The sequence below is a fragment of the Sturnira hondurensis genome, unplaced genomic scaffold (genome assembly GCF_014824575.4).
Source record: "Sturnira hondurensis isolate 20B ecotype Veracruz unplaced genomic scaffold, ASM1482457v3 Scaffold0006213, whole genome shotgun sequence".
In the NCBI taxonomy this organism is placed as follows: Eukaryota; Metazoa; Chordata; class Mammalia; order Chiroptera; family Phyllostomidae; genus Sturnira; species Sturnira hondurensis.
In genome coordinates, this window is record NW_028078844.1 from 5,051,995 (window position 1) to 5,078,496 (window position 26,502).

Consider the following 26,502-nt stretch of genomic DNA (forward strand, 5'->3'; position numbering starts at 1 on the left):
TTCACCCTGTCTATTTTGTACCTACCATTTGTGCTCCTCATTCCCTATACCTTTTTTCCCATTCTCTCCCCACCTCTCTGCTGATAACCCTCCATGTGATCCCCATCTCTCTGATTCTGTTCCTGTTCTATTGTTTGATTAGTTTGTGTTTGTTTTAGCTTCAGTTGTTGATAGTTGTTTGCTGTCGTTTACTGTTCATAGTTTTGATCTTTGTTTTCTTAGATAAGTCCCTTTAACATTTCATGTAATAAGAGCTTGGTGATGATGAACTTCTTTAACTTGACCTTATCTGGGAAGCACTTTATCTGCTCTTCCTTCTAAATGATAGTTTTGCTGGATAGAATGATCTTGGATGTAGGTCCTTGCCTTTCATAACTTCAAATACTTCTTTCCAGTCCCTTCTTGCCTGCAAGGTTTATTTTGAGAAATCAGCTGATAATCTTATGGGAACTCCTTTGTAGGTAACTGTCTCCTTTTCTCTTGCTCCTTTTAAGATTCTCTCTTTAACCTTAATCTTGGGTGATGTAAGTATGATGTGCCTTGGCGTGTGGTGCCTTGGGTCCAACTTCTTTGGGACTCAGTAAGCTTCCTGGACTTCCTGGAAGTCTATCCATTTCCTTTGATGGATTGAGGAAGTTCTCCTTAAGTATTTTTTAAAATAAGTTGTCCATTTCTTGTTCTTTCTCTTCTCCATCTGTCACCCCTATGATTTGGATGTTGGAATGTTTAAAGTTGTCCCAGAGGTTCCTAAACCTCTCTTCTATTTTTTTTTGAATTCTTGTTTCTTCATTCTGTTCCTATTGAATGCTTATTTCTTCCTTCTGGTCCATGTCATTGATTTGAGTCCTGGTTTTCATCCATTCGCTGTTGGTATCTTCTACATTTTTTTTTATTTCACTTTGCATAGCCCTCACTCTTTCCTCTATTTTGCAATCATACTCAACCATTTTGTGAGCATCCTTATTACCAGTGTTTTGAATTTTGCATCAATAGGTTGGCTATCTCTTCATGGCTTAGTTCTATTTTTGGAGTTTTGATCTGTTTTTTTCACCTGGGCCATAATTTTTGTTTCGATACACATGTTATATTTTAAGGGAGTGGGGCCTTAGGTATTCACCAAGAGAGGGCAATCCACGTAGCTGCATTGTGGCACTGTCTGTGGTGGAGGGGTCAGAGAGAGAGCAAAACTACTTGCTGGGCTCTCAGCTAGCTTTTAGCTACTTCCCCCTCTACTCACAATCAAACTGGGTCCTCTGGTGCTGATTCCCAGCTGAGTGGGTTTGTGTATGTTCTAGGACCCTGTGGGTGTCTCCAACAAACTCTCCTGTGAGGCTGGGAATTTCCCCTGCCACAACCCAAGATTTCAACCTTAATTGTGCATTGCCATTACATACTCATTTGTTCCATTTTTATAATAGGAAAATTCATTGAGACAATATAAGTTATCTTTAGGCAATATGTTCATCAGAGCTCTAAAAAAGAGATTCTCCCCCAGATCTTCAGACAAGCAACACTTTTTTTTTAAATGAAGAAGTTGTCAGGAAGTTGCAAGTCATTTGAAAGCTCATTGCTTTAAAAAGTCTGGGTCACTGAAAAGTGAAACCAGTGAGAAAGCTTCTTCCATTTTTTCTGTTCTGGATTAAAAAAATGGCTAAACATTGTATCCACATTCCATCCATGTGATGATTCTCAAGAAACATGCTCCCCCTCTGCCCCTTGGTCCTCAGGCATGGAGGAATGATTCCACTGACAGATTCAGCACATGCTCTAGACGCTATCATAGCAAATATTTTTTAGACAAATTTAATATTTCTAAATAAAGCACTGAAATGATCACTATGGGGGAAATCAGTACTCTGCTGTACCCATACACTTATTTTATAATTTGTTTGTTTGAATTTCCATGAGGCAAGGTATGATCACACAATCACCTTTCTAGTGGGTAGGGCCTCCATAGATCTTACAAAGATCTGCTCTTATTGTTTGTTCAGAGACTGAACACTGACAGTGGGAAAGAAATGGGAAAGGGAGAGCATCCGAACAGTCAGTCAGTCAACAATGTGTGTCTAGTGTCTCCTAAGTGACAAGTAAAGTAACCCAGCACAAGTATTCATGGAGAATTGCATACTGTGTTTTCCTGCCATTGCGCTCTGGCCTCTTCCAACTATCAAATGAAAATCTGGAAGGCTGCCGGCACCACCAAAGCAACTGCAGGTTTCTATACTCATCTCCAGTTCACACTGGCAGCCCATTGTTCCTTATTCTGGTGTCTTCGTTGACTACCCTCATTTTAGCTTCATGTCACCTTTCTTTCCTAATCTCCTCAATTGGCAGTCCTGTTCTGATTCAGCCTCCTTCCTTGATTTCAGCACTCCTTCATAATATGACTATGGCTTCCAGCATTGACCTCATATCCTTCATTCTGTAATGAGGGAATGTGGGAGGTAACAGACACGAACTTCCCTTTGCCTCCTCTCACCATATTTAAAGGGACCCAACATATAAGTTTCTTCATAAACACACCACTTCTGCTCCTTCATCCTATCCAATCACCCCTCGGTTCTAACCCACAGCGGGAAGAGCCTGTGGCAGCTGGGTTAATGAGGGCAGAGAGTAAGCATTGCACTGATACCAAAAACAGGCTGTGAAGGGAGAAGCATCTACCTTGCCTGTAGCTGATTACTATGACTCCCTCAATTACAAGTAAGACTCTCCATACACAGATCCACTGTTGTTTTTATACCTGTATTTTTTTTTTTTTTTGCTCTCCCACAGTCTCAGTTCCAGCAAGAAGGCAGTGATATGTGCTTGAGAGATGTAGTTAAGTGAGGTTGCCTCCCAGTGGACTGGGTTATGCTCATACTGGGCAACTGACAATAAGTAAATATTTGGCCTTGTTAGCTTGACCATGAGTGTAATAAAAGTCAGTAGGAAAATATATTTGAATGAACTATAAAACAGTCTAAGTCCTAATGGGTCCGCTATAAACACAGATAATTGCTGGAGGGTCATCATGGGAGGCTTACAAAAAGGAAACTCCTGTTCATACTGGTGATGGGTTTTTGACTTAATATTTTTTCTTTCAGGGATAAGAAATAAGTTGAAAATAAGGGCTTAATACTATCAAGAATTAAAGAAAAATTATTCATCCCCTCTTAGATAATACAGGTTAAAATGTGAGGCTTACCTCTGAAGAATTTGTATGTCAATTAACTTTGTTTTGCTCTTGTCTTCTAATTTTGTTTTTAATTTTAAAAAATCATCCAGAAGCATTTTAGTGACACAGTCAATGATAGACATGTGTTGGTGGAGTGTTAGCATGTGTGGTAATTAGGAACTGCAGGTGGGGAGAGCAAGGAAATAAAAGGTGCTTACAATCAGCCCTCTAGATACCAAGAGTTCCTCTGTGAGGAGCTCCAAGTCCGGCTGACAGGTGTTCCCCTGATCCTCCTTATCCCACTCCTATCTGAAAGTGATTGCAAAGAAGAAGCAGACATACCAGTAATTTTACTTCGGTAGGAATTGAAGTCATCATGCTATATTTTCCTTAGTGTCATCTGCTCTGTCATCCACCTATGTTATTCATGGACGTGAGGTTAAGAGAATCTTAGGAGTCCACAAGTGGTAATGAACAAGAGAAGATTAGATTCCTAGTGCACCTAAGATCACTCAAGGTTTTGAGTGAAGGAAGAGAAAGTGGGAAAGAGCAATGGAGTGGCACAATATAAAAAGAAAAAGAAGATACGAGAGTTCTCTGGAGTGGTTTTTACAAGCTTATTTATTGGGAGAAAAGGAGATGTCATTTAAAGGTGTTTCATCCTTTTCTTATTCACTTGTTCCCTTTGTCTGTTATTTAAATCTTAAGTCTTGTTTGCAAAAGATTTAAGGCAGTTTAAAAATAAAAGACATATATGCAGTAAATCTCAGTAAGTAGGAATAAAATATCAAGATCCCTCCCTCTCACCACAAATGCGCTCATTCCATCCCCTCGTCACTTCTTGCACTGACTTCAGCACAGAGTAGCAGAATATACATATTACGCCCTCTGCAACATTGTTTCCTAGGTTTCTGAAAATATGTTATGTGATGTGTAGAATATAATTTTTGTTAACAAAAAATTCTAAAAAGAAAAAAAATATATATCAATGGAAACAAGCCAGAATAAGCCAAAGTTTTTTCTCTATGCTTTGCCAAATATATGTTTTCTAGGAACAATTAACATAGTATTATAATACTTATTAAGATATTGGATATAACATATTTAGCAGCCCATGAAATAACACTATGAGACCAGAAAGCACTAATCTGAGTAAAATAGCGAGCATTAAACATTAAAAGGAAGCAAGAGGAAATAAAACAAGGTCAGTAGCTTACTCTGGACATGAGATCACAATTGCTGGCCATCTTAACGGTTTTGAAAAAAATGACAGTGATCATTAGAAGTTTAAAAATGTTAGGTTTTTATCTCCTCATCTCTTCCTGGATCATAAACTCATCTTGTTACCTGTGGTGTTAGTTATGGCCATAAACATATCATGAGTATTTAAAATTCTGGGCAACAGACACAGGTAAAAAATAGTTTTCTTTAAAAATACCTATTTCAAATGACAACATCTGAGTAAACAATCATCTTAAATGATTGGTTACTAGAGAACTAAAACTGATATCTATGGTCAAGTACTTCACTTAATTAATTAATTAATTAATTCCATATTTATATAATATGCCTATCAGGGGTCACTATACTAGGCACAAAAGGTATAAATGTGAGAAGATATAATAATTACTGAACAACTTGTTTCTGGGGGAAGAAAAGATATGTCAATGTATAGATAATGCCATGTTAAAATGACTATAAAAAGATTATGCACAGGATGTTCTCTAATTTATTTTCTTACTTATTAGTAAAATATGAGTTAAGATGAGATTTGGAAAGTTCATGAAAAGTGAAATATATTATTTCATAAGAGTTCAGTGGTTAGATGTGCTGTGTTGTCCAAATACAGTAGCCATTGGGCAAATATGGCGACTTAAATTAATCAAATAAAATGAAATATAGTTTAAAATTTAATTCCTCGGGTGCATATATCACATTTCAAACATTCAATAGTTCATATTTATCAAGTCAAAAATTTTATCATTTGTATTTAAATAATCTATTTCCACAAGGATATTGATCTACTTGGAAAACAGTTGTGTTCCAAATTAAAATTGTAAAAACACCAAGCTATGCATCAAAGGCAACTTTCTGGTTGTAAAGGAGAGTGTTGTGTACTATTTCCTGATAAAGTCATAGTAAGTGAGTTAATTTATGATCAGTAGTGCCTTTCCATCATTGTACTCATAATACCTGTCAAAGTGCCTGATACAAAGTAAACTATAATTTTTTATTGAATGCTAAATAAATAAATTGAATTGAATAAATGAATTTATTTTTTTCTTCTTTGAGGGCAGTCAAATGAACAGAAGCAGGGAGTCACCTGATGATAAAGATATCACTTATGCTACTTACTGTCTTTCTGTCCAATATTTCCAGGGAAGGAATAGAATATTTGGAACGTAAAAAAATAATAAGAAACTCTTAAAGATAGTTTAAATGGGCCTTAAAGACACTGCAGTTCAACTTTCTCCCTCTTTCCCATCTCCTTTTCCTTCCTTCCTTTCTCTGTTTCCCTCCCTCCCTTCCTTCCTTCCTTCCTTCCTGCCTGCCTGCCTGCCTTCCTTTTTTTCCTTCCTTCTTTCCTTCCTTCCAAAGTGGACAAAAATATAGACAGATTTACATAGCTCTTTATAGCAGATGAGGACTAGAACACAGGTCTTATGTGAGAGAAATAAAGTGACATTCCTTTTATTGATGGTAATTCAACATAAAAACACTATTTTAAGTTATGACAATAAAGCTCTTGTATCTTAAAAGTTCATTATATTACTACAGGGATTAAGATTTCAGAAATAATTGAGTGGATCAATGAAATAATTTATTCCAAAATAAGTATATATGATACATCAGAAGGCCATGTTCCAGTAAATTTTGTGGAGAAATTCAGGGTCATAATTAAGGCAGCAACTTATAACAAGAAAAATGTGTCAATAGGCAGTTTATGGTAACACTAAAAGATTAAAGTATCAAAATGTTTTATGTCATTTTATTTCATTACACTTTGTTTTGTACATTATTTGAAAAATATTCTGACCTTTAATGTTGATGTGTACTCTTTTTTCTTCATGATGTGAAAATATGGATTTTTCTTAGTCAATTGTGTTTATGATGGACGTTAATCCTATGTTCATAACTGAGGTCCACATATCAGTTAATGATAATGATAAGTAATTCAGCATAGTATCTAAGAGGGCATAAATTGAACCTGTTCTTTGGAACTTGTAAAATGAACACAGCAATTTCAAAAGGAAAAAATTATTTTTATCTTTTATAAGTACCTCATTAAGCCCCAGAATATTGGGAAGCACGGTGGTCTGCTGGCTGGGTGAACCATCTGCGCATCAAGAAATGGCCATTTTTCTAATGTGTTATTATTTTTCATTCATGAAACTACCCTAGAAATAAAGATGTTTATTTTAAAGTTGGATTGGGTTAGTATAATAGAAGGCAATACAAAGGACTTGCTGGTCACCCTGAAACAATTATTGGAGAAACCGAAGAAATTCTAGAGTGACTTACAGTAGTCAGTTAGAAGCAAAACAGTTAAATTCTAGGGTGATGACAAGGAAAAAATATGCTTTGTGTAGCAAGTTAGTATGTGATTAAAGTTTACAAGATGTTGTATTAGAAGAAATAATGCTTGTACCATGATGGGCTTCAAACTTTGAAGGCAGGAATTTAACCAAGAGAAAGAGTCTTTAAATAACTATGTGCAGTATATCTGCTTATACTAGAGAAAAACCAGGATGAGAGAGAAGTAATGGGAGGTGGCTCAAGGCTGAAGCATCTCACTTGCTTTGCAGGAGTGAGGACCGTAAAAAGTATAAACTGGTGCAAAAGCAACACATAGTGTTTAATCCCTGTTTAATGCAGAGCCTGATGCACAAATGCCCACACCTTCTCCTTGTTAGAGATTGGTTTACACAGGGGCAGAGGAAAAGAGGGAGATGGCAGTCCCATTAGTATTTCTATGAGACCTATGAGACAAAGATGCTACAAAACTAGGATCTTCTACCTAAAGTGGCAAACTGGACTGTGTCACAATGAACCACAGGAATAAACATCTCATCTACATCCCAGTACATAATTCTTCACATCATGATTCAATTTTTAAAAACACTCTCAGTTAATTTACCAAAGTGTGATTTTTTGCATTTGATATTCATATTTTATAATTGATGAACCTACATTAACACATCATGGTCACACAAAATCCCTAGGTTACAATAGGGTTTCCTCATGGTGGTGTACATTCTGTGGTTTTAAACAAATGTATAAGGACTTTTATTCACCATTATAGTATCATAGAGAGCAGTTTCACTGTCCTAAAAATCCTTTGTTCTCCACCTATTCAACCCAATTCCCTCTTTACCCCTGGAAATCACTGATTCTTTCAGTCTTCATAGTTTTGCCTTTTCAAGAATGTCATGTAGTTGGAATCATATAGTATGAAGCCTTTTAAAATGTGCTTTTTTCACTTAATAATTTGTGTTTAAGGTTCCTTTATATCTTTTCATGGCTTGATAGTCCTTATTATTTAGCTTTGAATAGTAATCCATTGTCTGAATGTACCACAGTTTAATTATCCATTCACCTATTAAAAGTCATCTTGGTTGTTTGCAAGTTTTGGCAATTATGAATAAAGCTGCTATGAACACGTGTGTGCAGGTTTTTGTGTTGATATAAGTTTTCAGCTTCTTTGGGTAAATACCGAGGAGAGTGATTGCTGGATGATATGTTAGTCACATATTCAGTTTTATAAGAACATGCAAAGTTGGCTGTACCTCTTCCCATTCCCACCAATAATAAGCGAGAGTTCCTGTTACTCCACATCCTTCCCATCATTTGGTGTGGTCAACAATCTGATCTGTGGCCATTCTAATAGACGTCTAGTCATGTTCCACTGGTTTCATTTGTGTTTTCAGATTTCAATGTCTTCTTCTCAAGGATTTTCCCAAAAGTTAGAAATAAACAGAGATGATATCTGTAAACTGTGAAACATTCTCTAGGATGCTTTGGATTGTTAGTTATTGGAAAATGATGTTGTAAATGTAGGCAGGTTCCTATACTTCCAAGCGTGAATTAGAGTATGCTCTGCCCACATATAAAACACATTCATAGTATAAATGTTCTGAGCTTGTCTCTGAAAATCAAATATACCATGAATCCAATATGAGTAATGTGCTAAGAGCACTGTTGATAGGACATCTTACATGACATACATACTGTTCGCACCTGATTAAAAATGTAAATTTTAATGAGATAAATTCCTTTAATGAATTTTTATATCTAAGTATAGAAAATTATGCTTTGGACTTTTGAAGGTGATTATATCTTCAAAGGATTTCTCTTGCTTGTTTATTGTTTTACTCATTTTAAAGATAGAATTTTATTCAAGGATGTTCTTAAAATGTTGCCTGTTCCAATTTTTATTCTAACTGCCTGTCTTCTCAGACATCTTACACTTTCAGGAAAAAGGATCAAAGACAAAACTACACAGGTGATTCCCTGATGTTTATTTTGAAATACAACATGTTGTCATTATTCTAGTCACTAAAAAAACAATGGAAAAAAGTAGGAACTCTTTAAGGTATGTTTCCAACTTAAAAATCAAAGTACTTTGTAGAAAAATGTATGGATTGTCAATAATTTAGTGTTAGTTCTCCACCTTGTTTCTCCAACACATGGGTCCTATGATATCACTTATTAACTGTTAGAGCCTATAGCTAAAGACGAAATGAAAGGTTGCCAGCAAGCAGAAGCTTATTATCAAACCAATTGTCATTGTTAGGGTCTTTCAATTACTCATTTAAAGCCTTGTGTTTCAAACTCAAAGCCATGGCTTGATTTGATCTATTTTTAGATGTTTCAAAACATTAAATCATTTGCATTTGAAGTAAAAGACTTATTTGTTTTATGATACCTAAAATGTCATTACAGAATTTTTTAAAGAATTATTTCTCTTAGTTTCAACTACATAACCAAGCATAGTTTGTTCATAAGTAACCTTGTGAATTTAAAGCTAGTTTTATAGAAAATTTCCCCCAGAGTCAAAATAAAGGTATTGACAGTACACACTGACTATTTTCTGGTTTTTCAGTCATGTTAAGAATGAAAATATTTTGCTAAATCACAAGTATGCAAGGCCAGTTCAGATTGAAATTAGAGTTTTACTTATGTAGAGGTGGGATTGCAACTTACCCCTGTCTGTGTCATACAGGAAGACAAAACAGTTCCATTCATAGTGATCCAGCAGACTCAAGAGGGCTCCTCTCAAGGAAGGCCGTAGCTGCAACACAAACTGGCTCTCCCCCTCCGTAGGGAAACTTGGAGTGATGAGGGAGATGTGTAAGGCGCTGCAGAATGAGGTCAAGGTATGTACTGACCTCTTGTCATAGAGTCCAAAAATGGCAAATACTCCTCTAGAGTACTGGGAACAGACTGAAATGAGAGAAAGAAAAAAACATGAATACATTAAAAAATTGTTAACTGCCACATCTACAGCCTGTGAAATAAAAAGGTATCTCTGAATCACTGGTGTGTCAAGAATACAAGAAAAGTGTAAAAGTCAAGTGTACAATTAATTGGGATAACTTGAGGCCAAATGCTTCCTTTCTCAAGAAGCCAATTTAAATTAAAGCGAAATAAGTAATATATGGTGTTCTGTGGTAATGTGGCAAATCTTATGCGAGAGACCTTTTAAGTGTGACAAGTTCAAATTTTTCTCTGTATCTTTTTCTTACATGTAATAGTGTAATACTTTACTTTGAAAAAAATTAAGTATATCTAGAAGAACACTTAAATTACTAACATGCCATCTTTTGGAAGTTATAAATTTATTTCCTCTAGTTTGAAATGGACTGCATTTGCTTTCTACTCAGCCTAAATTGTTTTTCCCAGTGGCAGTTTCATTTTTTTCACATTTTTAAATTGTTGTTCAAGTACAGTTGCCTCTACTTTCCCCTCACCACTCACCTCCACCCCTGCCATACCCGGCCACTTCCCACCCTCAGTCCCACCCTGCTTTGGTTTTGTCCATGTGTCCTTTACACATGTTCCTGAAAAACCTTTACTTTCATTTTTTATCACAACCTTAGAGTTCTCTTGAATCTTTTTTTTTTGTTTTATTTATTTATCTTTAGAGGGGAAAGGAAGGAGAGAAATATCAATGTTGCCTCTTGTGAGTCCCCTGCTGGGAACTGGCCTGCAACCCAGGCATGTGCCCTGACTGAGAATCGAACCGTGATCCTGTGGTTCGCAGGCCCGCACTCAATCCACTGAGCTACACCAGCCAGGGCTCTTGAATCATTTTTGAAAATAAAAATCATGTTGTCTGTAAAATCTTTATTGCAATATCCTAGATGCTTAGTGAAATTGTGGCCAACTTGTATAGGCTTTAGGTAGGCCATAAAACCAAACTTTCAAACCTCAATGAACCAAGTTCTCCTGAAGTAAGAGAACCCAAAGTGACCAGGTGACCAGTCTCATGTAAACAGGTGACTAGTCTCATCTTGCCTTTTTTTCTCACCCTCCCATTTGTTGCAAGGACAAAGGGCAAATTATAGAGAAAAAAATTCTTGTCAACATTCTTGCCCAGTCATATTTTGATTACTCTTTTGATATAACTGATTTCTAGTTCAAACTTGGGTGACTTTTTCTAGTTTATGTTTTAAAGTATACAAGCCTGAATTAGGGGATACTCTTTTACTGTTTACACATAAGTTGAGATTCTTTGTATTCCAAATTCTTGTAGTTTATCACTTGGCTAAAGATCCTATTTCTCCTTGGCTTATATAGGTAGTTTAAGAAGTTGTTAGTTTTATAAAATTTTTATGTTTTGTGATTTTGATTACTGATTGTAATTGCTAAATTCATTAAGAAGCCTAGAATGTTGGATAGACTACAGGTGTATATTTTAAGAATAATTCATAGTGATACAAAAATTAGATTTTGCTTTGTTAAAGTAATAATCGGTTTTAGGAAATTATGAAGCATAATTAAATAAGACAAATTAATAAAACCTGGGGGTGTTTCTTTTGTTCTTGTTTATTGTGTCTCTTGGAATTGGGGATAGAGTCTAAGCAATGTAAATATAACATAAGAGGGTAACAACGAACAGAAAATTAATGTATTGCTGTGGGTCATCATTAGACGATGTGCTTGAAAAGATACTGTATATGTTCTATGCTCGCTCAGGAACTAGGATTTGATCACCTGAGTGGATTGACAAACATGGGGAATTTGATTGGGCAGTATGAATGGCTATAATTTCCTTGCAAACTGTAAGAGGTATTATTTGGGAATCTTGGGTTTCAAGTGACTTTAGTTTTGTACCCCAAATAACCTGAAAAATCAAGCTGCTGGATGGGACCTTACCCTTGTGAGTGTTTTATCCAGATTTTGGATGTATTTCTGTAAGTGCTGCACATTTGTCAAAATTAGAGGTGGTCCTCTATGTTGTCATATATTCTTGTTCTCTTGATTTTCATGCAAATTGAGGGGCCACTTTCAACCTTTACATTGTAAATAATCTGCTTCAGTTAAATGTTATTTTACTTTACTGAAAAAAATTAAAGTGGAAGAGCTTTAGAAATCATATCTAAGATGCCGACTTTCAATTTGCTGGAGATACTACACATGGATTTTAATATTGTTCAAGTAAAATGTAAACAAACAGGATTTACAAGTTAGACATTTTAATTTTTTCATGCATATAATGAACTTTTACAAAGCCTTTCTGTAATGGGGCTTACCATTTTCAAATTTGGGTGTTCAAATGGTAAGTTTCTTAGGAACCCCACGAATTCTCTAAGAGGACTTGTATAGCTTTGCATGAGAACTCTTGGTGAGGCAGGAATGGGTGGGCAAGTGTGGACCTCTTCCTGCAGTATATCCCTCTTCCCAAAACCCCAACAGCACTTCTGATTTCATCAATTTCAAATACTGAGCCAATATAAGACTTGATATGCAAAAAATATTACGCTTCTAAAAAAAGGTCAGAAATAACTGGTATGTCCTGTACAAAGTTCCTCTACTGTTTGTTCCCACTATAATGTTTTCAGATATCATTATGACTTAACACTACTTTGGAGCTTGCTATACTATTTAACTGATTTTTAATTTATTGCATTTGATACTGAACCAACTTAATTTTTCATGATATGTAATGATCTTCTTTCATTTATGAGCCTCACCATAAATATGTATCTCTTCTCTTTTTTATAGCTGCTATTTTGCCTTTAATAAACAAATTTTGAAACTGTAGTTTAAGTATTAGATTAATAACTTTGCCTCTGGCTATCTTATGTCACTCATAACTTAGTTGCCCTTTGCAATGACCAGTTTCAATGGTATCTTTTTGAACTATTTTTGGTCATCTAATCTAGATTATGCACTTAACACATGAGAATTATTGAATTTCCTATGTGTGCACATAGATTGTCAGTCAAATATTCAATGTTACTATCTCAATATCATACCCTGGAGAGTATCTTCTTTAGCCTAATAGTTTACATTTTGAAATGTAATGGTTTCCATATTTAGTATTATAATCTAGATTTGAAAATACTCAAATCAAAATTTGCTTGGTTATATCTTATGACATTTATTATTTTTATCATACAAATAGTTATTCAAACAATGCAACTTAAACTATATAAATGCATATGTCAATTAACTAGAGTAAGTTAAATTGAATATCATTGTGTTCAGAGTACCAAAAGGGAATAAACTGAATCTTATATGAATAGCTGAATAAAATAAATAAGAATTAATGCTCAGACACTAAACAGATTCAATAGTATCAGGTAGATACATATTTTGGGATATAAACATTAGTCAAGGTACAACTTTCGGTGAAATAATCCAACCATAATTTTAATTGCATATTCTATATTCTGTTTCACTAGCAAGATCACTTGGACCTGGTATAATGGAACTAAACCCAAAATAAAAACATGGTAATAATCTTTTATGTTTGTGGTATAATATAATTAAATGTCTCCTCATCAAGCAGTCACCCAGTTTTGTTCCAGGTTCTATATTTAAGATGCCAAACCAAGTGAGATTATTGTCCAGTTTATGATAATTTATAGATGCATAGCACACACAAATGAAGTGACATGGTCTTAGCTCAGTCTCTCAAGTTGTGGGACAGGAGAGCAAGATGCAGACCTGAAAGCAATCACCACTGCAGTGTGGACAGAAAGAACAGGCCACTGTGTGCCTGTCACTCTTTTCTTCTCCCTGCACTTCAATGTCCCTCTTCTCAAAATTCTTTAAACAAGCTTAACTCTTTTTCATTTTATAAACCATAGAACTTTCTTGATCCAATCCTTCCTATTTCTTTCTATCCCCTCTGAGTCACTTTTACTAAAGGTGTTTTTTACTTACACTGTTACCCATTCATCTGACTCCTACACTCCCTAGCCACCAAAACCACTCATCAATTTTGCTAATGACCAACTGCATCCTAAATTTCACATTTTAGCTCCTGTATTACTCGAATCCTTTGTTTTCTTTGAAACTTTGAACACATCTCTCAAGTACTTCCTTCCCTTGCTTTATTAACACCACACTCTAATCTTCTTCCCTTCTCTCAAAATATTTCTTAGTGTCTTTGACCTGTTCTGTCCCATTGCTCCTCTCAAGTTGGTAAACCTTAAAATTCTCCTCTTACTTTCAATACAATTCCACTGAAAATGGACAATCTTTTGGCTTTAATTACCACCCATGTAATCAAGATCTCTCAAATTGTACCATTTACTTCAAATCTTTCTTATGAACCCCAGATCTACATCCCTAACTTCATCACTTCCATGCCACCCTGAATTTTCTAAAATGATTATAGCTTATTTCCTATTTCACTTCATATTTCAGAACTCTGATACTTTCTAATTCAGAACTGGAGTGTGATCTTTCACCTTGAACCTGAGCTGGCTTCAGTGACTGCTTTAGCGAACAAAGTATGACAAAGTGATTATAAGTGACTCCTGAGACTATGTCTACTTCTCTCTGGAGATACATTTAAAAAAAAAAAAACAACTCAGCCACCCTGCTGTGAGGAAGATCACATGATATGAAGAGTCCTACATAGAGAGGAACTGCTATTCTTGTCCCTCAGCACCAACTAAGTTCCAGATTGACAGTCAAAATGAACTTCACAGTTCATAAACGAATCACCTTGGATATAGGTATTTGAGCCCTCGGTTATATTACCGTAGCTGATGTTGTATGGAATAGAGAATAAGCTTTGCCCCAAATGTAAAAGCATAAGAAAAATCAATCATTGTAATTTTAAGTCTCTAAGTTTGCCATAGTTTGTTGTATGACAGGAAATAACTGAAATAATCTTTGTATCCAATACCTAGGGGTGTATCTATACATGATAAGTATTCAATAAATATTTTATAGAAAAACTTTTAAGAAATGTTGTTTGATATTTGTGCCAATATTTATTTTTAGAAATCTTAATGTTGAATCTTTGGATTTTGTGCTATTATGACTGATGCTTTCATGGCAATAATTTCTGATTATTCATTAAGGTAAACTGCTAGGAGTGAAATTATGGAGTAAGGTATATAAATCTTTTTGAAATCTTTTGGTAAATATCACTAAATTTCTTTTCATAACTATGTACTAATTTATATTTCTTTAGATAGTATACTAACTACTTGGTTAAATAAGTTTTAAAAATTGTCTGTTCTCCCTTTTAGTGTTTAGCAAATTATATATGCAATATTTATTCTTCAATTTATTCTTGTATCCAATTTTATATACTTGGCATAAATTTATCATTTTCCCATAATAATTGAGATTTAATTGACATACAACACTGTATAAGTTTAATGTATGCAACATGATGATTTGATGCATGTATATTGTGAAATAATTAGTACTTTAAGGTTAGTTAGCACATTTCATCACCTCACATAATTAGCATTTTTTGTTCTTGTGGTGGTAAGAACATTTAAGATTTACTCTCTGATCAACTTTTGAGTATATAATGCAATATTGTTAACTATAGTCAGCATGCTATACATTACATCTCAGAACTTACTCAGTTTATAAGTGTAAGTCCTGAAAAATAGCTCTTTGTTTTCTCCACCTGCAGCCCCTGCCAACCAATAATTTGTTGTTTCTGAATTTGACTCTTTTGGACTCCACATATAAGTAAGATCATAGAGTATTTTTTCTCTGTCTGATTTATTTCATTTATCATAATGCCCTAAAGTTCTATTCATCCATGTCTTTTTTTTTGGCTGAATGGTAGCCAAGACTGGTGGCATTTAGCTACGTAGCTACAGGGATTAGATATGGCAAGCACTGCAGTGCCAGCCAGTGACAGTGGTCAGTGCCAGTTCCAGGCCCATAAGCAGCTGTGGAGGCCTTGCTTGCAAGTGGGCATTTGTGAAAGGGCAGATCATGGGTGTGCACACAGCAGTTGGAATGGCTGCAGGGACCTATGCAGGCGTCTTGCATGTTCATAGCTGCAGAGGCTGGGTTCCAGAAGAAGGAGAAAGAAAGGAGGGACTCAGACTACTGGCCTCTGTGAATGTGCAAATCTGTAGGACACAAACTTAAGCAGGTGTCTGTGGTGGTTGCTCTAATTGTTGGTATCTTAGCAGAGTAAGGTACTGTCTTCTATGGAGCCATCTTCTGAGGACCCCATGAGGTGTTCACTGATGAAAGCTGTGGGAGCCTGCAGTGTTGGGAAGAGCTGCTGAGGTTTACAGCAGTGAAACATACTGGGGTACCCTGATAATCAGGTTACTGGAAACCAAGTTCATTCCTGTGCATGGCTGATATTGCATAGATCCTTTCCTTCTTACTTCTTCTTAGTGGTTTCTAGATGTCTCGGCTGGCTTTGCTGGTGTTGGGTAGGGTGAAACTGAACTGAGTCTTTCATGCAGTTCCAGGAAAGGCTGGCAAAGCTGGACTTACCCTGTGCTCCTTTTCTAAGACAAGAGAACTGTGTTGGGGCCAAGGAGCTCTCTCTTGGCAGTAAACAGCACCAGCTTGGCATACAGAATGACAACATAGGCAAAATTTAACTTTCTCTCCTACTCGTTTTGTGTGGTTATTCTCAGGTTTTTTTAAAACTCTACATGTCACCAAAACTTTGTTAGTGGCTTCCTGAGGTCTTCCAGAGCTATTCTGCTTGTGAATTGCTGCCTAATTGTTGTTCTTTATAGAAGGACAGAGGTCTAGGGCTCCTACCCCCCACCTTAGTCATAATGTTCTAATACTGATAACTATCTCCACACTCCATCTGAATAATGCAAGGGCATTTGGGCATTTAAGCATTTTGACCTTAGAAATTGCCCTCCTGTAATATGTGTTATTGTTGTCCAATATTGTAGTTCCGTGTAAGTTTAATCATTTTAAGTAAGTGTAGCTTTTGTTGGATATTTCCATAATCTAAAATTCTTGGTAATTGAACACTTCTTTTTGTATGTTAATTTGGATGTATGTGGATTGTCAACGCATTTGCTTCATAATTTTGAATTGTGAGCTCATTTTAGCAAATTTTACCTATGAGAATTTAGAAAAAGCTGTTTTGGAGAAATATTTCTCCAAAGTGATTTTGTGATTTTTGCATTCACTCTGCCAAGCACCCCAATGTGTTGTGCGTGGTGTGTGGGTGTGCACGTGTGTGTTATGGGCTCTTAGAAAATTCAGAGTATGTAAATTTGTACACCAAGTTCACATGAGAGTAGACAATTATGCAAACATTCTTATGACTGATCATTATTATTATTTTTGTGTAGAACTCCTGGCAAGCCAGTAAGGCTATGTTTTTTTCAGTGATTGTAGAACAGTCTGTATGGTAATCTCAGCTCCAACTTCATGACATTTCTTGATCCAATGACTTGAAAACCATGTTAAGTCAAATTCCCCCAAGGAAAGCCACAGTATCCACTCTCGTTTTAAAATTTTCACTGTTAAGTTTCTTAGTTATATCCTTTGGGTATTTATTTTCTTCTAAACTTGTCATGCATTTTTAAAGTGTTACTTTGTTTTTTTTTCAAGTATGCTTGTATTATAGTATCAGTAATAATTTTGGAACTGGGAGTCTTTGCTGCCTCCCTCTATTACTAAGATGTAGTTTAAGACAGAAATTTCATGCAAAATTATGTTTGGCATAGCCCCCCAGATATTTTGGCTTTTCTATGAACCAACAATTCTGTGAATTTCTTAAAAAATTGAATTTCCTTAACTGTACTTTCCATAATTATTTTTTATATTGTCTATCACTAGCAATAGTCATGAGTTTCTTGGAGACTTGTTCATTCCCTAATATACATATTTACTGACTGAACAAGAGAATGAATAATTTATAATAATATTTTTAAAGCTCCTATTTTATTTAATCTTATCTATTATTCATTCAGAATAATATTAATCATATTAATATTATTACTATATTATAATAAAACTACTTATTTGTCACTTAACTACTGTGATTATATATACAATTAAGATTAGAGATTACATAAATATTTATAAAAATATTACAGAGCTTTGGGTCAAGATGGAAGTAGAGGTAAAAATGGCACTTGGAACTTTTCATAACCACATCAAAATTACAACTAAATTACAGAATAACTATCAAACAAAAGCACCAGAGATCTATCTTAACCAAAGTTCTATATCTAAGGATACAAAGAAAAGGTGACATTGAGGCTGGTAGAAGAAACAGATACAGAACAAGCCTGTACCACACCCATGTGTGGTAGTTATAAATCAGGAGAGCTATCTCGACTGTGGATGGTCCCCCGAGGAGCAAGAGGTCCCAGCACCACACCAACCCCTTCCCCCTACCCACCAAGCCCTGGCTTTAGTGCCAAGAAGAAAAGTCCCAATAATTTCTGACAGGGTGGTGGGGGGCAAATGCAGACAACTGTTACTGAACAATAAAATAATTTTAAAAAACACAAATAGTGGAGATTGTAGATAAGTGAGCCAGAGGGCTGCTGAAGTCTGTCCCAAGCTCACTGGCCCTGAGCTCTAGTACTGGGTCAGCAGCCCAAAACAAAGCATCAGGAATTTATGAGGAGGAACAGAATTTTCTGGCATGAAGAGAGACAGCTTCCTCCCAGACACAAGTGCTGCAGAGACCATAGTTCCTTTGCAGAACCTTTGTCCCACAGAGTGGGCAGAAGGGCACCGTATATGTGTCTCCATCAAACTGGCTAACACTATTCCCCCCACCCTGGTGATTCTCTGAGACCATGTCCCACCCAACTTGCGGGTCCACCCTATAAACGCCATCCCTAACTTCATCACTTCCATGCCACCCTGAATTTTCTAAAGTGATTATAGCTTATTTCCTATTTCACTTCATATTTCAATCCTATAAAAGCCATTTGTTGCTTTTACATACAAATGGCTCATGTTGATGACTTCTCTAAAATCTCTTAATCATGCAGCATCTGGCTTTACTATACCTTCTGGTAGGTGACTCCAGGCTTGGCATTAGTGGAAGCCATCTACAGATTGCTTTGTAGCTCATCCCAAGAGGCCTCAGAGCCAGCACACTCAGTGGACAGCTTCAGACCACCGTCTTCAAATCACACCCTAACCACATTTACAAGTGAAACTTTCAAGATAAGAACTTGGCAGGCCCCTGAGCTCCTAAAAGTGAGTTCTGCTTCATGGGGTGGAATAATGCAGAGTAGATCCTCCATGGTAGTACCAGCCAGTCATCAGTCCATCAACCTGGGGATAAACATCTCCCACTGATGTGCCAACAGCAGTCAAGGCTGAACTACAACAGGAGGGTGCACATAACCCATATTGAAGGTATACCCAGAAAGCATACCTTGGGTGACCTGGGAGGCTGCACCACTGAGCCCTATAGGACACCTACTACACAGAGCCACTCTCCCAAGCCCAGGAGATGTAGAAGCTCTACATAACATGTAGAAACAAATGCAGAAAGGCAGCCAAACACACACACACACATGCACACAAAGAAATGTTGCAAATGAAAAAACAGAACAAAACTCCAGAAAATAACCTAAACGAAACAGAGACAAGTAATATACCAGACACAGGGTTAAAACACCGGTTATAAGGATGCTAAATGAATCTAGGAGAAGGGTATAGGAATTTACCCTATACCCTTCTCCAACAAAGAATAGTAAACATAAAAATGGAGATATAAAACATAAAATAGGACCAGTCAGAAATGAAAAATACACTAACTGAAATGAAAAATATATTACAGGGAGTCAACAGTACATTAGATGAAACAGAATCAATGAGTGATTTTAAAGATAAGGAAGAAGAAAACACCCAATCAGAACAGACAAAAGTAAAAAGAATCCAAAGAAAGTAGGAGAGTGTTAAGGAGCCTTTGGGACAACTTCAAGCATACCAACATTTGTATTATGGGGGTGCTGGAAAGAGAAGAAAGCAAAAAACTAAAAACCTATTTTAAAAACGAATATTGAGAAACTTCCCTGGCCTGGTAAAGGAAACAAATACACATACAAGTCCAGGAAACACAGGGAGGCCTAAACAAGACAAACTCAAATAGGCCTGCACCAAGATACATCATAATTAAAATGCCAAAGACATAGGAAGAATATTAAAAGCATCAAGAGAAAAACAGTTAGTTACCTCAGGGAGCTCCCATAAACTATCAGCTGATTCTCATCAGAAACTTTGGAGGTTAGAAAGATTGGCAAGAAATATTCAAAGTGATGAAAAAGCGAGGACTTTCAACTAAGAAGGAAATATAAAGAGCTCTCTGGATAAGAAGAAGCTAGAATTCAGGCCCAGTAAATGAGTATTACATGAAATGTTAGAGGGTCTTTCTTAAGAAGAAGAAAAATAAAAGATTAAAATACAAGAATAAGATGACCATAAATATATATCTACTAACATTAGCTTTAAATGTAAATGGCCTACGTGCTCCACTCAAAAGATATATGGTGGTTGAATTGATAACAAAACAAGACCCTTGCCTATACTGTCTAGAAGAGTCTCACTTTAGATTGAAAGACACACAGAAACTGAAAGTAAAGGAATGAAAAAGGTATTCTATGAAAGTGCAAATAAACAAAGAAAAAAGCGGGTATAGCAATAATTACACCATACAAACTGGACTTTAAAACAAAGGCTATAAGGAGAAACAATGAAGCACCTGGCAATTCCACTGCTGAGTGTTTACCTGAAGAAACCCAAATCACTAAACCAAAAGGACATACACATCCATATGTTTACTGCAGCATTATTTACAATATCCAAGGTATGGGAGCAATCTCAGTGTACATAACTAGATGAATGGATTAGAAGCAGAGTCTCTACATTATTGTATAATGAAAAAAAGAAGCAGAGTGTATACATTCTTGTACAGTGAAAAATTACTCAGCCAAAAAAAAAGAAATTTTGCCATCTGCAGCAATATGGATGGACTTGGAGGGTATTATGCTGACTAAAATATGTCAGGCAGAGAGAGACAAATACTCTATGATTTCACTAATACGTGGAAACTAAAAAAAACCCCAAAGTAAACAGAGAAGCAGAACAGAACTGACTAATACATACAGGGAACATTATGATGGTTTCCAGATGGATGAGGGTTGGGAGAATGAGGGAGAAAGGTGATTAAAAGGAACAATTTGAAAGTTATGGAATAGTCATGGAGATATATATCACAGCATAGGGTGATCACTTTGTAAGTTATAAAATCTAATCATGTGGTTTTACACCTAAAACTAATACAATATTGTATGTCAACTATAATTAAAAAAATAAAAAATATGTATTTCAAAATATTACAGCAACAGTTGGGTACTATTAATAAAACACCTTGTCTATTAATACTGGAGAAGGGCAATGAATTAATTTTAGTTACCAGAAATAGAATATACTAGTTCAATAAACTCAGGGGAAAAAGAGTCAGGAAAACATTAAGGAGAAGCAGGAAGCTAGAAGAGAGGGAACTACAGAATGTACCTATGACTAGAGCAGTGAGGTAACCTAAAAATACATTAAAACTAGATCAAGTTGGACAAAAATTTCAATGTAGACTGAACTCCACAGGCCCAATTCTTAGTTGACATGGTTATAAGCCTCCTCCTTATATTTTACCAATGCAAATAATGTTAAAAATGGTAATTAGAACAATGTGTGAACTAGCAACTACATTTTACGGCTAGAAATAGGAAGGAGTTTGAGATGAGTTTGTGCACAAATATAAGTACATGTATAAGGATTGTAAAGGAAATTAAAAGGCATAGTGCTGGGTATATTATCTTGCAGGTCTATTGCTTCTCCCTCCTCATGGATTATTCAGTATAAACATAATAGATGTCTGGCACTTACATGTTGCCTCACCTGTTCAAATGGGTTAGCACCCAAAAGTAAATACATTCTTCTGCTTTAATGGTTTTGGTAAATTGGTTCAAGTTGTTAGCAGCTGTGAAAGTCTACTGTCGTGAATAATTTCCCTAGCCCTTTTTGCCACTAGGAAAGGTTTGGATATGCAGCAGAAGATTTTTAAAAACCTCATAATTTCTTTATATAGATATTTACATTTCAAAAAGAACACACATAGTATCTGATTCATTATTATTGTTATTTTATTGTTGTTACCATTAACACTTACATTATGTAAGGAAAATTTTTACTTATTTCTTAGTATGTGAAAAAATAGGTTATAAAAATTTATCTAACATCTAAAATTATTCTTTTTGGGCCTGTTTTTCTTACTGAGTTGGCTGGACTACAGTGCATACAATTTTTTAAAAATTGTGGGATTTTTTTGTAAAACGTCTTAATTACTTATTGCTTTTTTGAAATTCACTATATCTATGGCAACAGAAACATGTCTGGAAACTGCAGCTGGAAACAGTGTAAACAGGATGGAATCAATAAAATCTAAAGCATGGTGCAAAGCCTGACCTAGAATTAACAGTGTAATGAGTGGCATGTGGTCACACTGGGTCTTGGAAATAAAGAGAGCAGAACAGAAAAGGAAAGCAAAACTGTCAAAGCTCTTTAAATTATAGTTTATACTGTATATATGTATACATGTACACATATACATAAACAATTTGTTTATGATCTGTACATGTATATGGCATGTTTGAGTTGACCTTTTCTAAGCTAAGGTAACAGAACTTATAAGTTGTTACAGTACATCTATAGCAGGTATCACCAAATGACACCTTGTGTTTAGGGAATATGATTTTATTTGTCTCTAAGAAATTGTTTTAATTGAGTATGAATGCTTTATGGTGGAGTGTGCACTCCTCAGTAAGCTGTAAACCCAACCACTTCCACTGGTATGAGAGGGAATTTGACTGACTTGTTCACTAATGTGTTCTCAGGCTCTGAAGTTGGCATTAGGAATGTGCTCAATTAATAATTGTTCAATGAATGAAATCATAGTTTCTGGAAAAACTTCATTTCTGAAATAAGGAAAGAAGAGATACTAGGAGAGTGTAGACTGACTGTCTGAAAGCCAAAAAAAACTGCTTTTGGGTTTCTGAGCTTTCTCTGACAGTTAAAGTTTTTATTTCCACCCAGAGTAGAGGCCATTACCGCCTGTCTCTTCGTGTATTCTCCACCCCATTTCAACCAAGAACCATCTCACCATTAGATTCTAATTGGAGCTCAGTTTCTGAAAACTGCCAGCTATTGCTACATAGAAATTTAATAATTTTTATAAGAAAAATCAAATATATTCATAATTTTGTATCAATTTTTTAATAATTTAAAAACCAGGCCAAAAATCATCTTCACTTTGTGAAAAAGCCATATTTTATATTTTTATAAAGATGATGTTATACTGTCAGTTTTATACATTTAATTTTCACAGAATATGATTAATCTATGTGTTTATCAAGCAGCATAGTTTGCAGCTGCATGTGAAATTCTAATTCCAGGTCTTCTAGCCTCCGCCCAGACTTTCCCTGCATAGCCCCTCACTGCACAGGTCCCCACTGCATAGTCTCTCACTGCACAGGCTCCCTACTACACAACCCCCCTGCTCAGTCTCCACTGCACAGCCCTTCACTGCACAGCCCCCAGTGCATACCCCCCACTATACAACCCGCCCACTGCAAAGCCCCCCATTGCACAGCCCCCACTGCACAACCCCCACTGCACAGTCCCCATTGCACAGCACCCCACTACATAGTCTCTGGTCCTAGGTTGTGTGAATATTGTTTTCTACCCTATATTTATCTAATTTATGCCTGTTAATTTTCAGAATCTTGTCATTTATCTTTCTTGTAAAAGAAATCTTATCATCCACCTAGATTTTAAAAATAATTTCTATTAAAAACACAAACAATTTATTTGAAGTCTTTACAAAGTCAGGAAGTTTTAGTTAAGCATCTTCTTGCTTTCTCTGATTAAATGAGAAGCTCTTCATGCTCAGATTTGAAAAGGCTCAATCAGATGGTGGCTAGAACACGCTGAGCCCAGAATTCATTAATTTATGTCTGTAAGGCATTATCATAGGTTATTAATATGTAAAGGCTAATTTTCTTAGACTTCTAAATGGTGGTTAGCTACAGTACATGAAGTTACTGCAGCTAATCACCATAAATGATAAGTTGAAATGCAAATTACACAAAAAATATTTCTCCTTAATTCTATCACAAGGAAGTACTTTCACTTTCTCAGCTGTCTGCTCCAAAAATGCTCTGGTCTGGGCAATGCAATCTAGGACCACAATAAGATACCATCGTGAGCAGCAGTTTCACAGTCCTGCACACGTGTCCCTTTAGTTTTATGACATCTCAGCTAGAAAGCACATTTCAATTTTCAATTAAACTAATTGAGAGCTCAGTAAAAATATACAGGCTTATTTGCACATTTCTTTCCAGAGACAGGCCAACATAATGGAAACACATGGCTCATTTTTCTTCCAAGGCCTATAAAGGAATAAGCAGAAGGCTATTTGCAATATTCAGCATGAAAAATAAAATTCTACGTGATGTAGAGTTGGCTTTCCCAGCAGTAATTTGGGGGCTGCAAAGATCGTATCATTCTTTTATACTACTAATAGATAAACATAAGGACTCCAACAAGTGAGTCTTTAGAAGGAAGGATGATGAGAGAATAGAAACCGATTCTGAAAAGCACCTAAATTGTAACAGGTGTGTGTTTGGTTTTTTTCTTGCCAACTTCCAATCATGAAGCAGTGTAGGGGGAAAGGTACCACTGAATTTACTGTTTAGCATTCAAAGACTTGGAGTATATTTTTCTCTTTCAGTGGCTCCTTAATGGAAACATTCAATTCATCATCTATATTGTATATACTATACAACTGCATCACATAATTGCAATAGGATTCTTTTTATGCTACAGAGACACTTTTTCAAAAGTCTAAATAATATGTTGAAAGTTTTTCTTCATCAGAGTAGATGCAGCTGTCTTCCTGAAAAGCATTTAAATACATCGTGAAAGTGGATAACACCAATTAAAAATGGAATGAAATAATATTTGGCAGATATCTGAGTGGGTTTTAGAAACAACTGTTCTCATGAATATTAGGCTTTCTCAATAACTGAAGTGTCATCATTTATTTTGGATGCAGAATTTGTGACATTTGTTTAATATCTGTGTGCACTATTAGACATAACTGTGAGAGCAAGCACTCTGCTTTAATCACAATATTTTAAAAATATTTTATTTATTTACTTTTTACAGAGAGACTTTGGGAGGGAGAAAGAAGGAGAGAAAAAAAAACCAATGATGTGCAAGTGAACCATGGATCGGTTGCCTCTCGTGCTGCCCCCTGGCCACAAACCCAGGCGTGTTTCCTGACCTGGAATGGAGCCGACCACCAACACACTGAACTACACCAGTCAGGGCATAATCACCCCATTTTTCAGCATCCAGCATAATGCTTGGCACAGAGTTTATGCTTAATAAATAGTTTTATTTATTTATTTAAAATTTTATTGTATTTTATACATTACCATTTACCCCCCTTATACCTCTTCCATCTCTACGCACTCTCCCCCCGACCCACACCAATCACCACACTGGTGTCCATGTCCACGAGTCCTGTTTCCTTTTTCCTCAATCCCTCCACCCCTGAACTCCCCTTCCAGAGATGTCAGCTTGCTGTCTATGACTCTGCTTCTATTTTGCTTGCTAGTCACATGGTATTTGTCTTTCTCTGAGTGGTTTATTTCACTTAGCGTAATGTTCTCAAGGTCCATCCATGCTGTCAAAAAGTAAAATTTCCTTCTTTTTTATACTTGAGTGGTATTTCACTGTGCATGTATATTGGAGGCAAAGTAAAAGTCATGCTTGAATGGTATTTGAGATCTGTGAAGGTATTTCGCCTAATCAATCTTTTGAATGAAACTAGAAGCCATTTGAAACAAATGTGAAGTGTAAAAATTTTACAAAAGATAATAATGCTCCATTGTATTTAATATGACACAGTTTTACCAAAGTTAATTTCTACATACAACTTGTTTGGAATTCACAACTTACATGCTTTTAATGGGATAGCCTCCTCTGGGCTATAGACTGGGGATACACACACGAATACTCTAATGTCATGTCCTAAGCATGAGGGAGATATCCAGGCAGCTAGCCAGGAAAGGGGAAAGGAAGGAAATAAGTACTAAATATCTACTGTGTGTCAGGCGGCATAATAGTCATTACCTTGTTCAGATTTCATGATAGCCCTATAAGATATGTATCATTCTCCTCATTTCTCTTTTTCTTTAAATAATGGTGAAGTTATACAGCTTGTATAAGTTTATATAAGTGGGGAAAGAGCCATTTTTAACCCAAGTCTGATTCCAAAGGCTGTGCTCATTTTACTCTAACACTTGGAAAGAAAATTACTGGCTAAACACTTGCTCCATCCTGCTGTGCTGAAGGGGTATTAACCACTACACCTTTATTGCTACTGGAAGAGGTACTATAAAAATACTCATACTTCATGGAAATGGAAGCAGTTCTTCAGGGGTTATGAAATATAGATTTCTTGTTAAAATTGCCACTTTTTAAAGCAAACAAGGTTTTAGCTGTCAATTTTAAAAGGATAAACACTTGTATGACTCAGACAAATAAAACTGCTGTATCCAGTGTTTCAATTACTTTCATGCTTGTGTAATTGTGTCCTGTAAAACACACTACTCAAAATTCTGAGATAGTCTACAGGTAACCGTGCCTAGATGGAAATATTAGCATTTGCATGGTTTAGCTTTTTTATATATAAAAACAGGCACTAAAAACTTTTTCACTCCAAAATATAATGTTAGAAACACTAGCCAGATGTTAGTAAAATCTCAAAATAGCTGGTTTAATTGTGCATTGTGATATATTATTTTGTCTATATTCAAATGTCAAGA

The 26,502-nt window shown here is 35.8% G+C and overlaps 1 protein-coding gene across 6 annotated transcripts in view; it reads right to left on the reverse strand.

The window, feature by feature from the left end:
• GRIA4 (glutamate ionotropic receptor AMPA type subunit 4) overlaps positions 1-26,502 on the reverse strand; it is a 399,918-nt gene that overhangs the window by 244,453 nt on the left and 128,963 nt on the right. For all 6 annotated transcript variants that reach the window (XM_037047736.1, XM_037047737.1, XM_037047739.1 and 3 more), the window contains one exon: positions 9,362-9,601. In XM_037047736.1, the coding sequence (XP_036903631.1) occupies positions 9,362-9,601 (240 nt within the window). The remainder of the gene's footprint in view (positions 1-9,361; positions 9,602-26,502) is intronic.